The sequence below is a fragment of the Salminus brasiliensis genome, chromosome 5, assembly GCF_030463535.1.
Source record: "Salminus brasiliensis chromosome 5, fSalBra1.hap2, whole genome shotgun sequence".
Taxonomy (NCBI): domain Eukaryota; kingdom Metazoa; phylum Chordata; class Actinopteri; order Characiformes; family Bryconidae; genus Salminus; species Salminus brasiliensis.
The window spans coordinates 39,190,408-39,205,646 of record NC_132882.1 but is presented as its reverse complement, the minus strand read 5'-3'; the positions used below and the strand labels follow the sequence as shown (position 1 = coordinate 39,205,646).

The following is a 15,239-nucleotide window of genomic DNA, read 5'->3' as shown; positions in this document are numbered from 1 at the left end:
TCACACCTTATTGTGTGCAGATGGCCTCAAGTTCTAAAAAAATTATTTGGCCTTCTTACATGCAGTGTACTCAAGGTCTATTCATAAATTTTCTATGATGTTTAGGTCAGGGGACTGAAAGGGTCATTCTAAAAGCTTCAGTTTGCCCATGGTTGTTGACACCCGTGCAGTATTACTAATGCATAAGGTATGGTCAAATTACCCCTTGATTTTAATTCTCCTGTCTTAGCAGCATACAATCAGTTCTCTCAGTTCTTTCCTGCTCTTTCAGGTCTAATCTTGATCTCCACAGTTCCTCTGAGTGGCCATCTCAAGTCCACATTGTATAAACTGCAAATTGAAAATGCTTGATCTTGTAGCCTTCTTTGTGACCAACCTTTGCACAAGCCATATTTTGCTCAGATTTTTTTTTTTTTTGCACAAAACATTTTGTGATCAGACAAAGTATGTCAAACCTGTGACTGCAGAGATGTTTAGGCCTCTGCTCCTCACACCTTGAAACACACTATAGAGAGTGAAGGTGTATTTGGTCCCTGGAGAGAGTGATGTGACCGTATAGGTCACTAGAGAATTTTGGTCTAATTCAGTAATTGAGGTTTCATTCCTGTTGCTGTGCCTCAGGATGTAGCTGATGTTACTGATGTTCATTTTTTCCCAAGATAGCACCAGCTGATTTTCAGATCGCTGTGTCACATTAACTCTAGGAACATTGATGGGCACTGAAACACAGAGAAATGTCAATGAAACAGAATTATAGTGGTGATTATCAGAACCAAGGAGTGTGATGACTACAACTCACATTAAGCTACATGTGTGTATGTATTGTGCAATATTTATTTTGATTAAATTATTGTAAATCAGAAACAAAAATGACTTTAAACACCATGTGCCTTACAATGCCCCCTTTTTAGAAGTTGACAATTAATAATGAATAAATAAAGTACCAAAAATACATATACATTTTGTTTAATATAAGGTAGCTTTTAGAAGCATTGAACAATGTCTGGTTGCAGTCTCCACAGATGTGAACGTCGATCTGACTCTGAAGTTTTTCCGGAATGGTTGATTTTACATCAAACCACTCTTATCGCTTATCTCAATGAATAAAATAAGAAGTTTTTTTTAAAAATCACTTCCCCTTTAATAACAAAAACCAAATGATTTTAATTACAGACTTTGTACTGTACAGACTTACTTGTGACAGCAGAAAAGTTGAAGCCACTACTCCTTTCTCCTCCAAACACTGTGTAGAGAGTAAAGGTGTACTTGGTCCCAGGAGAAAGTGATGAGACAGTATGTGTTACTATTGATCCTCCCCAATACATAGGAGCATACGCCTCTGTCTTGTTGCTTTGCGTAAGTACATAAGTGTATGCATTACTGTTGCCCACTTTATTCCATTCTAATGTTATTGCAGTCTCAGAGCGAGCCTTTACCACAAGACTCACAACATTAGAAGGAGCTGAAAGAGACAGAAAGCAATGCCTTTCATCACTTTTCAAGTACAAAAAAAATTAATAAATAAAAATTGTTGCACCTTACTAGTAACTGCAGTGAACCTAAATCCACTGCTCTTGACTCCTTTAAGAATAGTGTACAAAGTGAAGGTGTATTTAGTTCCAGGAGAGAGAGACAAGACTGTGTGTCTCACTACAGATCCTTCTATTGATACAGAGAATGGAATCTCTGTTCCATTCATGTATCTCAGTGTGTAACTGACACTGTTCACTTTGGTCCACTCCAAAGTGAACTCCGTCTCTGTCCGAGCCTTTACAGAGACAGAAGCAACATTAAGAGCTGGGGGTGGGGGTGGGGGGGGGGGGTGGGTGGTGGGAGAGAGACAGAGAGATTATTTAAATTCATTGAGCTTCTCATCAAATCAAAATCATTCACATTTCATAATTCCTGAAGCTGACATTTCTTTGGCATTAGTAGCAAGTCCTATGATTATCACTGGGTAAAAACCACAAAGGGCATCTGTCGTAGAGCGGCCAGAGCTCAAGAAATGTTTATGGAAAAAATGGAAACTCAGTCATTAAAGAAAACCCTGCTAGGACAGAAACTCACCATGTCCATTACTGTAAAAATGTTGTACAAATCAAGCAGATTATTACTTTACATTACTATGTAAAACTACTTGTAGTTTGGCATCAAATGATTGTTATCTCCCTCATCAACTGAGCAAGGGACAGCAAGCTAAACTAGATTAGATAGTAGCTAGTGTAAAGTTACAAACGCTATGCTGGATTACGTCTGAAGCATTAAAAAGAAACTTAGAAAGAAAACAGTTTTGTATCTTACGTGTCAGGGACGACTGACCCTGGGAATAAAAGAGGAAACAACGTTTTAGAGCAGTGCTCAGGACAAGGTGCGAAATCTTTGGTGCTTTTAGTCCAACTGAAAAAAACTATAAATATCTATCTATAATCTACGAACAGCTGCTTTTAGTAAAGTAAAAAAGTGAAAGCGTACCCACAGAGGATCCACATACAACCACAGCAACAAGACTGCGAATCTCATTGTCACTGCTGAAAGGAAAACAGTTTTGACTGTATAGAAATGTATTGGAAGGGAACTCAAAACTCAAAAAAGAAAGTCAATATCGCCTAACGGCTTCTAAACAAACAAAAAACGTCTACTGAAGAGCAACAGCATCGGTCAAACTGTCTGTAATTTAGTCCAACAGCAACTGGCTAACCTTCTCATTAGGTTGTAAAAAAACGTCACCTGCCGCTCGTGACCCCCTTGAACGAGGCACGCCCATCAAGGACTTCATTCACAAAAGGGTTTGTATTTGCTGTGCGACAGGACAGGCAGGTAGGCCTCATGGCAGAATTATTTATGATACAAAAAGAGAAGTACAATATAATAATGACCTGAAATGACAAGTTCGCTTCATCAAAAACCTCCATTCGGATAAATGCACTACGAATGGCGGTGTACTGTTTTGACTATTGGTATAGCCATGTTTATTTACAGCGTTGGGTAGTAGACAGAATATTTGTTATTGTTATTATTTGGTGCTGTGACTGACAGGGGCCCTAAACATGTATTCATGTATTCATCAGTATTAAACTATTAAACTTTCTTCATTAAATATGTTAGAATGTTTTATTTTAGCTTTCTGGTTTGTCAAAAAGTAAACCTCCAGAACCTCTGCATTGCCTGATTTTGGAGAGAAACATGGTGTTGAACGTAAAAGAAAAAGCTTGTTAATCTGTTCAGGCACAGATTTTTGCAGCAATTTATTAGATTTATTTAATGTACTTGTAGTTCTATGGCTAGTTCTATTTATACTAAATGAGATGTCTCTGCCCTGTGTCAGGACAGGCAGAAGCAGCTTTTGACTAAGCAGGCCTGCCACCCCCATATAACAGCCAAAAATCTGTGGCAGAACCTGTTTGTTCCAGCTAGATGTTTTTTATGATGAATAAGCAAATATAAGTATATTTATAAATATATTTTTCATTTCATTTCAGGTTCTTATTTAAGATATATAGTTTTGTTTCACAGCAATAATAAACAGTGGAGGAAATTAGGATTTGACCCCCCCCCCACTGACAGAAATAAAAATGAACTTGAATTTCATTGAAGGAAATAAGTATTTGACCCCCTAGTAAAACACCATTTAATGCTTGGTGGCAAAACCCTTGTTGGCAAGCACAGCAGTCAGACGTTTCTTGTAGTTTTTTATAAGGTTTGCACACACTTCAGGAGTAATTTTGGCCCACTCCTCTCTGCAGATTCAAATCCTTAAGGTTTTTAGGCATGCATTTGGAAATGTGAAGCTTCAGCTCTCTCCATAGATTTTCTATGGGATTGAGGTCAGGAGACTGGCTAGGCCATTCCATGACCTTGATATGCTTCTTATGGAGCCACTCTTTTGTTTCCTTGGCTGTATGTTTTGGGTCGTTGTCGTGCTGGAAGACCCATCCACGACCCATTTTCAGTGCCCTGGCAGAGGCAAGGAGGTTGTCCCCCAGGATTTTGCGATACATGGCCCCGTTCATCTTCCCATTGATGCGGTGAAGTTAGCCTGTGCCCTTAAAAGAAAAACACCCCCAAAACATAATACTTCCACCACCATGCTTGATGGTGGGGATGGTGTTCTTAGGGTCAGATTCTGTATTTTTCTTCCTCCAAACACGTCAAGTTGAGTTCATCCGACCACAGCACCTTCTCCCAGTCTCTCTCGGAGTTATTAATATGTTGGCAAACTTGAGACGGGCCTGGACATGAGCCTTCTTGAGCAGAGGAACCTTGAGTGCACTGCAGGATTTTAAACCATTACGTCTCAGTGTTTTTTTGGGTGACTGTGGTCCCAGCTGCCTTCAGATCATTAACCAGCTCCTCCTGTGTAGTTCTTGGCTGATTTTTAACCCTACTTATGATCAATGAGACTCCACAAGGTGATATCTTACATGGAGCTCCAGGCCTAGGTCGATTGACAGTAATGTTGTACTTCTATCACTTCCGAATAATTGCACCAACAGTTGTCACCTTCTCATCCAGCTTCTTACTTATGGCTTTGTAGCCCATTCCAGCCTGGTGTAGGTCAACAATTTTGTCCCTGAAATCTTTAGACAGCTCTTTAGTCTTGCCCATGGTGGAGATGTTGGAGTGTCACTGAGTCTCTTTGCAGGTGGCCTTTTACACAGGTGACAATTTGGGACAGGTGTCTCTCATGCAGGCAACGACTTCACTGAGATTAGGGTGTGTCAGTGGTCTGTGGGAGCCAACATTAGTCATGGTTTTTAGGGGATTAAATACTTTGTTCCCTTAATGAAATGCAAATTATTTTTATTTAAATATTATTTCATATTCTAGATTTTCTTTTTAATTATTTGTCAGAGTACAAACTTTCAAAATCAGTGGGGGATCAAATACTTATTTCCTCCACTGTATATAATTTAGTAGACAAATAAAATAAAATGTAATGTCTCTTAAAATGTATTTGTCAAACGTAATAAATAGAAATGCAATTTTCTTGAGATGAAAAAGTTAGCACACCCTATGCCGTAATAGCTGGTATTTCCCCCTTTGGCCTAAAATAACCCAGTTAGACACCTCAAAGAACTGTCTACCAGTCTCTGACATCCACTGGTTGTAAGTCCCACTGTTCCATACAAAATTCCTTCTACTGTAGGATGGTTCAATTTCAGTTTTTGGAAAGATGGTCTACATTTTCCTCAAGCACCCAATTCTTGGGTGAGCGCTTACCAGGCCCTGCTGCAGCAAAGCAGTCCCAAAAATATAACATGTCTTCCTTTGCTGTGCCCAAATAAGTCAACTTTTACTTAATCTGTCCAAAGCACATTGTTCTAGAAGTCTGCTCTTTGGCTGGACATGCTAGGACGGCCTGACCTGTCCATGTTGGTTTTTGTTGTTGTTGTACCCCAGTGTGCTCTGTTAAGAAGAAAGCCACTAGGTTTTGGAGCATTGCTTTGAGGATTGGATTGCACTCAGCAACAAAATTAGTCAGGTCAGAATGTTGGATGACTCATCCTCAAAGTATGGGATAGAGCACCACTTGAGCACTACCATTCCAGAGAATACAGTTCCACTGCTCCACAGCTTAATGCTGGGAGGCTTCTTACCCCTTTAGCCTAAGTCTGGCATTATGCATGATGTCAATAGGTTCTTGTTTATTTGCTCCAGATAGCTATATTCTAGCTATTGTCTGAATCCATTCATTTCATTTATTAGAAGGGATGTCCACAAACATTTTGATGTATATATATATATATATATATAGTGTGCGTATATATATATATATATATATATATATATATATATATATATATATATACACACACATACACTTTTCACATGCATTATAAGTTTTCCCTTTGCTGTGAATTTAGCCCCCTAGAGCTACAGCTGACAGTGCATATTGGAGCAAAAAACCTAAAGCTGTGAGGAGGAAAGAACAGTCTGTATAGTGCTCAGATAGGACTATGTGGAGGCACAGATATGGAGAAGGCTACCAAACATTCTACTGCACTGAAAATTCCCAAGAGCAATGGCCTCAATAATTCTTAAATGGAAGACCAGGACTCCTCAATCTATTGTAGAATAAGCCTATAATGTAATAAAATGCGGACAAAGTGAAAGGGGTTGTTGTGTTGTTATTGAATTTGTTAAAACAATCAAAAAGAAATAAAAAAAAAAACAGTTGAATTTCCTCCATAGTCCTGAACTTGAGGTGGTAGACAGTCTTCTACACATGTGTAACCAGTCATCTTCAGTCAACCTAATGTTAGCCTCTTTCTACAGGCAGTGATTTAAAAAGGAAAAGCAGCATGATAATATGTTCATTACTGAAGTATCTATTTGATAGAACAAATGTATTGGTAACAATGACAAACAATTTAGATCTGCTTTCATGTCAAATATTATAGCGATGTAGTCATGTTCATAGATGGAATATACATCTTTAGGTTTTTGCACTCTTTGGTATTTAATTGTGGTACTTTCCCATTTAAATGTACACAGAATCTTTACCTGTAGACTATAGCTAAAGGTAAGAATTAAGAGGGGGTTTTTTTATATTTGAGATGTGGGATAACAACATAAGGAAATGTGACAGCTAGCCTGATTACCAAAGCCAAAGTGTTTAAAAAACAAATGTAAAAACATATTCCCATAGATATTAAACACCATCTCAACGTCCTGACTAGTAAGTACAGATTTGATTATACTGTTTTTTTATATGGTCAAAAAAGGTGACCTCACACTGTCCTGGGTTTGTATTTTTGTTTTTAAAACAAAGCCTGTTTGATTTGTGTGTATCAAGGCTGGGATAAGATTTTACAATTTTAACAAGTATTAGCATATAATCCATGCTCAAAACAGATATAGGTCTGAAGAACCACCTTAAAATGTACTTAACATGTACTTGATGTAATGTAATGTGAACAGTATAATTCCAAACACATGTAAAACAAACACTTTTTTTTCTGATTCATTTTATTTCTCATATTACTTTCTGCATCTAAACTTAATAAAGGATTAGAGATTAAAATATGTACTAAACAGCAACACCATATGCCACATTAAAATAATTCCACAAAAAGCAGCCTATTCTCACTAGAATTCACACTTAGCACAGGCAAAATTTAGCAAGTGGTGTCAGTGTTCCATCTGTGCAAACTACCATTTTATATAATAAAGTGAGATATATTGCAGAAGCAGTTTGGGGCCAACAGTAATCATCTAAATGTTGCTTATTTTTTTGTCACACGGTTTGCTTGCAAAACTGCCTCATGGTCGTAAAACAGGTTGTGTTCAAATGCCAGATGTGAGGGTACTCTGTACTGATGTCCAATACTGAAGCGTACCTTGCATTTGCTATTTGAAGCCAACCATTCATAGCAACACCTGCAGCGGCAAGTGCAGGGTAAGATGGGTGTCTCAGAGGACAGTGAACAGAGCTGTGTAGCCCTCTCACATGCCCATATTTTACCCGTCTCATCTCCCTGTGATTTGACTCTTCTTTATTACTCAAATGGGCACAATCTTGATCATCTTAATCATCATCATCATTTAACAGAGGTGGACCATCATCACAAGAATTTGTAAAGATTTTCTTGCTTCGTTTTTGCACATGGTCTTCATTCATCTTCTCCAGTGCTTCAATCTGTAAGAAAAGAGATAAAATCAGATAATTTATTTTAACCCATAACATTGTGTTAATATTTATTGATTACTGAAACAGACCAGCATACCTAAATACTAAATCCATATTACATATTACAGTGAAATTTACAGAATAAAGGACAAAATATCCTTACTATTTTGAATTCATTAGCCATATTTTTACCTTTGGTTTCCCATTTTTGTTTACACATCATCAACAGCATGGCAGAGAGGATCATTTATGACATTTATGACTTTTATACAGCAAAAATAACTATTAGAGAGAAAATTATGAACCAGCAAATGCAAGGACAAACCACAAATAAGCAAGCCATTACAATAGTACAAGTCATACACACTTAATATTCTTACCTGAGCTAAGAAATCTGCCTCATTATCACTGCTAATCTGCAATCCAGACACTGTGTTGAACAGTTCATACACATTCATAGCCTCTGCCACACCAGACTTCTGGAAAAACTGAGAAATCAAGACAAGAAGCACCTACATAAACACTGCAATCTCATTTTTTTTTTACATTACATACATTTTACAACATTTAATGCAGATTACTCAACAGGTTACTACCCATTACACACTGCAAACAATTGTTTTGAAAAACAGTTATGACAACTGACTTCAGACATTTGAAAGCTAACATTATGCAAAGAGACACTTACTGTGGCTACATTCCTGCAGTCCCGGAACAGAAACTCCAGGCCATGAGGATGAGTGGGCTCAACAGACTGGCTCACGTCAATTAACCAAACCTACAGAAAGTAGGAAAGTAAGACGGGCAGAATATTTAGCCAAAATGCAAAAACTAAAAAGCAGGCAAAAGAATCAACTTTAAATTTGCCATCATTTGAACCTGAAACATTCTACAAACTACATGATCCATACCTGTCCATCATGCCACAGCATATTATATTCACTCAAGTCAGCATGAACCAGGTTACATTCTTTAAACAGCTGCTGCATAATCTACAAGGGAACAGAGTAAAAAAGCCCTTTAATTTAGTTCACAATTCTGAATGTGCATAAGTATTAGAATAAATGACATTAGGGTAAATTAAAGATGCATGTCTTTCCCAGTGTCAAACTCAGACATACCCAATCTTTTCAGGTTTTTGAACTCACAACAGAAAACTACCAAACCACTGTAAGCTTTTTAAAATTTAGCATCAGGAACAGATTACCACCTTTTTCTGCAGAAACAGAAATACCACTTAAAAGAAAAATGCGCCTTAATGAACATGTCTAAATTAATGTGAGGCATTATCATCACCTTGATTTGTTTATGTAGAACAGGAAATCTAAACAAAGAAAATCTTTTCATCTTTTTGTCTTCAAAATGTAATCTTTTCTTTGTGGACTGATAATGGTCATGGTGCTCAACAAAAACTTAATCTGTGTACCGTATATGGAATTTGTGAACACGTGTTAAGGAAAAGGTCAGTGTACCTGAACTACTTGATCATATGCCTTCTTCATGTCCTCCGAACACAGCATTGCTTCCTTTAGCTTGGGAGCAGGCACTTGATTCTGACCAATAAAGGACATTACAAGGATGTGCTTCTTCAGAATCACCACCTCTGGACATGGAATCCCAGCCTTTTTCATTCTGTTAGAAAGAATAAGAAAGATGATGGAGGGAGAGAGAGAAAATAATATGCATTAACAGATATCAATATAATTTACATTTAGGAATATAAGCTTGATACCCACAAATGAAAAGGTGGTACAGTTCAAATGTAAATGAATGAAATAATTAATAACCATATTTTAGCAACTTTGCACATGTATTGGAACAGTGTAACTGAACTTTACCTTGCCAGGTTGTGCATCTCCTTTTCAGCCCACAGACGAATGATCTTGCGAGGATTCAGCTTGCTAAAGCGATCCTTGAAGCGGTAATCATCTTTAATGTACTTGTCTCGGTTCTTGAATTCATTCAAAGTAGTCTTGTAGACCTTGAGTACACACTCCTCTGGAACGATCATCTCCTCAAAGCTAGAGGATAATTGAGAAATTGAGATAATAGAAAACAGACGTTTCTAAACTTAATTTAAATAATTAATAAGTCATTGTAGAATTTCTAATTAATGGCTTTTTATGTTTTTACAAACCTACCTAATGCAACTAATCAGTTTAGAACAAGATTTAGCATCAGACTATGCTGAACTCCAGCCTTCAGTTCCTCATACCCATTCTAGACAGCCAGAGACCAATGTCTTCTTGAACATTACTGAAATATGAACGAGTGCCTAGGTAAGTTTTTACCTAAACATTTTCTGTTAACTCCTTTCCTTCAAAGCTAGTGCCACCACTTACCTTCCTCCATCAGCATGAAACACCACTGACTCTTTTCCTGTGCTGATACAACCATTGATATTCTCCAATATTCCTGCATTCACCATTTTGAACATAAGAAGTCTGGTCCTGGAATCAACAGCTTGCTCCTAAATAAAGCAGTAAAATGTGAATTAATAAAAATATAATGAACTGTCACCACTAGAGGTGAAAATGGAAATTGTGGGACTTTCTGTCAAACTATTTCTTTAGATAAACAGCAGGAACATTCAACCTGGGGCTAAGATGTATCACTTTGAATTCTGTGGTTGTCCACATGCAGATCCTATTCAGTTCTCAAACCTAATTGATGTGATTTACAATGTGATTTAATGTTATATCACCCATACATGTTTGTTAGAGAAGATTTTGGAGGATCCTGTCTTATTTAAGCCTCAGACTTTTAATTGTATCTTGTAGATGCACAGGAGTCTGGGAATGGATTTAAAAAGTCTCAGAACAATTAGAAGTCCGTAAAATAATTTACAAGTGGAGAACATTCAAAACAACTGCCAACATGGCAATGTTATGCTGCCCTAGCAAGTTCAGCTGGAGAGCAGACCACAACATGTGTAAAGAAGCCTCTAACAATCCTAAAATGTTATCATGTTTGATCTTAAAAATCTAAAGACAATATTTTGTTACAGCTCACTGTATGGAACTCACAGCAGTCGAGTGTTCCTTCTTCTCATGCAGTCGTGCACTGCGTCGCTGTTCTGTCTGACAGTGCTGTTTCAGTGCATTGTACACATGATTTGACAGCTTCAAGTCCATACTGATCCCATCACCTACGTGCACCTCTGGGGCAAACTATGGCAGACGGATTAAAGAATTCAAAGACATTTGAGAAGTAGAGATGACGAAATGACAGAAGAAACCATAAAATAACTAAACAGTTCAGATTTCAGTTCATAGCAAATGATTTCAGAGGAAAGGTATTTAAATAAAATATCTAAAAAAAAAAAAAAAAGATCTTGCTAAAAAAATCATGTATTTGTTATTTAAAATATCATGTGGCTCACATTATCCATGCGTGCAGTATTTTTCCGTCCACAGACATCTTCGTCATGTTTGGTAGTGATGTTTTTGCCCTTCCCTACAAAACCTTTCTTTGGTGTTGTGGTTGGCTTTTCTGTTACAGAGATATAATGCACAAATCATTTTTTAGTTTCCCAAAAGTGATTTTACATAATGTAGTTTCATTCTCAATGATTTCATTAAGTCAAATAGAGCAGAAAAAAAAATAAACACTCCACAGTAGTGTGACAACTGAAAACGCTGAAAATGAGGGTGTTCGTGATTACCTCCTTACTATGTCTTTATGAAAATGCTATGAAAATGACTATGAAAAAGAAAATTAAATATGCCAGAACAACACTTGGGCTATTAACTCTTCAACTGAACTGACAAGAGGAAGCAAAAACACCATGTAAAAATAACACTAAATACATGGCCCCAATTTGAAACAAGATAAAAAAAATAAAAAAAAAGATCCATTACCATATACTATATAAATCTTCTTTTTTTGACAAATACCACTCACCAAGACGATAAGGATCATGGCGGGTGTCTTGCCAATCTACTTCATCATCAGAGCTGTCACTGTCCTCATATGGGTGAACCATGCGGTAGTTCTCAAATGAAATGGACACTGTAAAGTAGGAAAATAATCTATACATTTTTACATAACTAGTCTATATGAAGTGCTGTGTTACTTTAACAGGAACTTCCTTTGCAGTTACAACTATTCCCCAAAAAACATACTTCATTCAAAATTACAAGACAAGCTGATCATGTCTTAATTCTCATCCTCCTGTGAAACAGTAACTTATTACTTAGTAAAGACTGACCTTTGCTCTCGCCATTGAATTTTCTTTCTTCTCTGCGCAACTGTGTGTCAAACTCCCTATCAAACTCCATCTGAAGCATCTGAGCCAGCATCAGATCACTGGATGTATCAGCGTCTTGTGGTATATTAGCCAGGTCTAAATCCACACTGGAAAACAAAATCCACACATTAATTATAGTCAGGTCTAAAAGTATTTGGACAGAGACAATTTGTATAATTTTGTCCTTGTACACTACCACAAGAAAAAAATCCTTGACATTTAGTCAAGTCAAAAACACTCTTAAAGAGGTCAAGATATCATTGTCTGCAATCAAGTGGCCCTTAACAAATTTAAATACAGCGAGTTTACTTCAGGATGGAAACCATCGGTATTACTGAAAAATAAAAAGGATGCACTATCCATTTTAATGGGCCAAGTCAGTCTCCTGACTGACCTCAATTCAATTGAGCTTGCTTTACACAGGACAAAAATTAAAGCATAAAGAGCTACAAACATGCAGCAACTGAAGGTGGCTAGTCTAATAGCCAGGCAAAGACTCTTAGCATCTGGTGATGCCAAAGGTTTCCAGACTTCCAGGTATTCATTCATTCGTAACCAAGTATTAAAATAATCCTTACATTTATAATTATGCTGTATAAGCCAATGAAAATAGAGAAACTATGTAAATAATGACTAAACATACTAAACAATTAATGTTGTATTTAGACATAAATAGCTTTTGACCTGACTGTATGTCTGCAATGAAAGCTCAGACAAAACCTTTAAAAACAATTTGTAATTGTCACATGAAAAGATAATTATAATGTATTACATCTGTTCCTCTAACTATGATTTGTTTTGACAGAAGACCAATATTTAGAACAAATGCTATTTGCTCAAAACCTTCAGTGTGTAGTTCAGTCAATTGTGTATTAAGATGCAATTGCTGTCTCACAAGAAATAAATAAATAACATACCTTCTCCTGTTGGCCTCTTCACTGTATCCTCATCCCTCTCTGGGTATTGAAATGCCTTCTACCTTTTGTAATCTCCTCTTCATCCCCATTTATCCCCTCCCTAACCTTATCCTTTTGCTACTTGCTCCTCCTTCTTAGAATAAATAAAGCTTTCCCAAATTTGCCTTATTCCGATAGTTGGTTGATGCAGCTGTACCCATACTCTGTATGTGTAAATAAACACTAATGCTGAAGATCCAATCTCCTAACTTCTGAATGTTGAATTTCTAGAAACCTGCTTTAGACTCACTCAGGGCAGCTAGGAAAGGAGTTGCATTCCTCATGTAGTTGCTTCGCCAGTTGTTCACTCATTACGTCTGCCAAGGAACAAGGGGGAACGGTCACATTCTGAGTCCCCCAAGGGCTCTGCAATTAAACAAAAAGTTCAAATACAAGTAGAACAGATATTTGTGTTATAGAATACTGTAAGAACTGTATGAATGGAGGATTTTGTATGTGAATTGAAAAACACTAAAGGAATAGGGTTTAGTGAAACACAATTACTTAGGGTGACTTGTGGTAAATGATGAGACACTTTAGCACATTTCACATGGAAGGTTCAGTATTTTTGTTTATACAATAATACATAATCTAAACTGACTGTGCAAATGTATAGAAAATGTCACACCCTATACACTTATCTAGCATGTACAAAAGTACAGAACAGAAATCACTGGCCTTTTTTGGCTTTGGGTAGCTTTGTACTAGTGGTGGTGTTTGATAACCAAACTGTAGCCATTAAGGGTCAATTACATGATCAACAACAATACTCAAATAGGCTGTGGCATTCAAGTGATGATTACCAAGAAAACCTTACCTACACCATTACACCACCAGCCTGAACTGTTGACACAGGTTATTTCAAGCTCTCGTCTGTATCATCACACCTCCACCCCATAAAAACACACATTGTACTTACTACTAGTTACTTTCTACTACTACTATGCTTAAATCACACAGCACCCACAAAGACTTCTCCCAACTTCTTCACTACACCTGATGTCACACCCATCCAGTGTCTTTTGTAAATATTGTGAACATTAAAATTATATCAAACCTGTACATTTAAACTGCAATATTGTAAATACAGAGTATGTATATTGCATGTTGTGTGTGTAAAATGTGTGCTTATGTTTAAAATAGGTTAGTGTAAATATACAGCATGTCTATTTTGTAAATGTGTTCTTTTTTTTTTTTTTTTTTTTTTTACTACCGCCAGGGACGATACACCCAAGTTTTTCCACTCACCTTTACACCTGTGTAATGTAACATGACAATAAACGTGATTTGATTTGAGGTTGGGTTAAAGGGTTCATGCTTATGTTGTCAAATTCTGACCCTACCACCTGTTAGAAAGTCCAACAACTTGTTTTATTCCACTCTGTGTTGAGAAGCCGAGTGCAGTTTTCTGTATGTCAATTATGTCGTCGCATATAGGCGCCATATCCACCTATTGATTTATTTGGAACTCGCTCGCCCTCTAGTGTCTGAACAACTCGAAATACATTGTCAAATGGTGCTTCCCACTTTAGGTTCTCCGCCACCACTGTAATTTATTTAGGTGTTGAGCAACATGTCTTGACATGTTGTCATTGGTTGACGTCATACCTATTTTTGAACTGTGATCCAAAGTCAACCTTTTAAAAGGGTTCGAAATAGAACATTTAGAAATATAGCTAAATTATGAGTGTTTCTAACTGACTGTTAACCCTCGAGATGTTTACCTTTAAACGCCGATATGCAAAAAATTAGGCAGTAAAGCTAGCTAGCTAATAATCAGCGGAAGGCCTCCGCCGGGCCTTTTACATGCTGCTTAATGGGGCTGACTAATTCTGACATGGTCGCAATACTTTAGTTACCACACTGGTGCTAGCTAGCTTACTGGCTACTTGGTTAAACACTCACCTTTATTTCTGTCGCGGATACGTTTATTTGGTCCATCGTGGCAGGTTGCAGACAACTTGAAGTCGACAGGCGTAGCTAACAGCTGGAATTAACCAAAAAGCAGAAGTTAGCTAGCTAATGTTTGGTACTTGAACAAGCCTGACAGAACAGTAAGAAGGGATTTAGGTTAGCTAGCTAAATGAAGCTCACAAGCTATAACCCACACACATACAAAGTTACATTCTGTCAAGAAATGTTCTATAACTATATAATAGTAAACCTGATTAAATTAGATATTTAGGAACGGGGTTTACCGCTTACTAACAAATGTAGTGCTAACGTCAAGGCACACCAGCAGCGGTGGTATCAACAGAGAAATGGCTTTGGTATCAGCATACATGTGGGTGACGTAAATACTGCTCATCAAAATAAAAGTCATTATTTTTTCTTGTATTATAACTTACTAGATGCAATTTCTTTTGGCATCATAGTGTTTTTTATTTATTCACTGAATAGCCTT

The 15,239-nt window shown here is 37.1% G+C and overlaps 1 protein-coding gene across 3 annotated transcripts; it reads right to left on the bottom strand.

Moving 5' to 3' along the window:
• Positions 1-6,939: 6,939 nt before the first annotated feature.
• Positions 6,940-15,122, bottom strand: riok3 (RIO kinase 3 (yeast)). Of its 3 annotated transcripts, none has more exons than XM_072680310.1 (14): positions 15,034-15,122; positions 14,741-14,822; positions 13,086-13,201; positions 11,841-11,986; positions 11,534-11,641; positions 11,013-11,122; positions 10,657-10,800; positions 9,973-10,100; positions 9,469-9,651; positions 9,103-9,262; positions 8,542-8,622; positions 8,319-8,408; positions 8,011-8,118; positions 6,940-7,639 (listed from the first exon to the last, which is right to left on the bottom strand). In XM_072680310.1, the coding sequence occupies exons 2-14, from the start codon at positions 14,774-14,776 to the stop codon at positions 7,529-7,531; spliced, it is 1,521 nt and encodes a 506-aa protein (XP_072536411.1). In that variant the 5' UTR covers positions 14,777-14,822; positions 15,034-15,122; the 3' UTR covers positions 6,940-7,528. The 3 variants fall into 3 exon arrangements, with proteins under 3 accessions (XP_072536411.1, XP_072536413.1, XP_072536412.1); XM_072680312.1 differs by having other exon boundaries at positions 15,045-15,116; XM_072680311.1 differs by having other exon boundaries at positions 15,041-15,105.
• Between the last annotated feature and the right edge of the window lie 117 nt (positions 15,123-15,239).

Excerpts from the sequence above, each read along its gene's own strand:
- riok3 (XM_072680310.1), bottom strand. The coding sequence starts at position 14,776 with ATGGACCAAATAAACGTATCCGCGACAGAAATAAAG. Across the intron at positions 11,987-13,085 it reads TCCTTTCCTAGCTGCCCTGA|TGTGGATTTAGACCTGGCTA; the intron begins GTGAGTCTAAAG and ends TTTGTTTTCCAG. Across the intron at positions 9,263-9,468 it reads GAGATGCACAACCTGGCAAG|AATGAAAAAGGCTGGGATTC; the intron begins GTAAAGTTCAGT and ends TCTTTCTAACAG.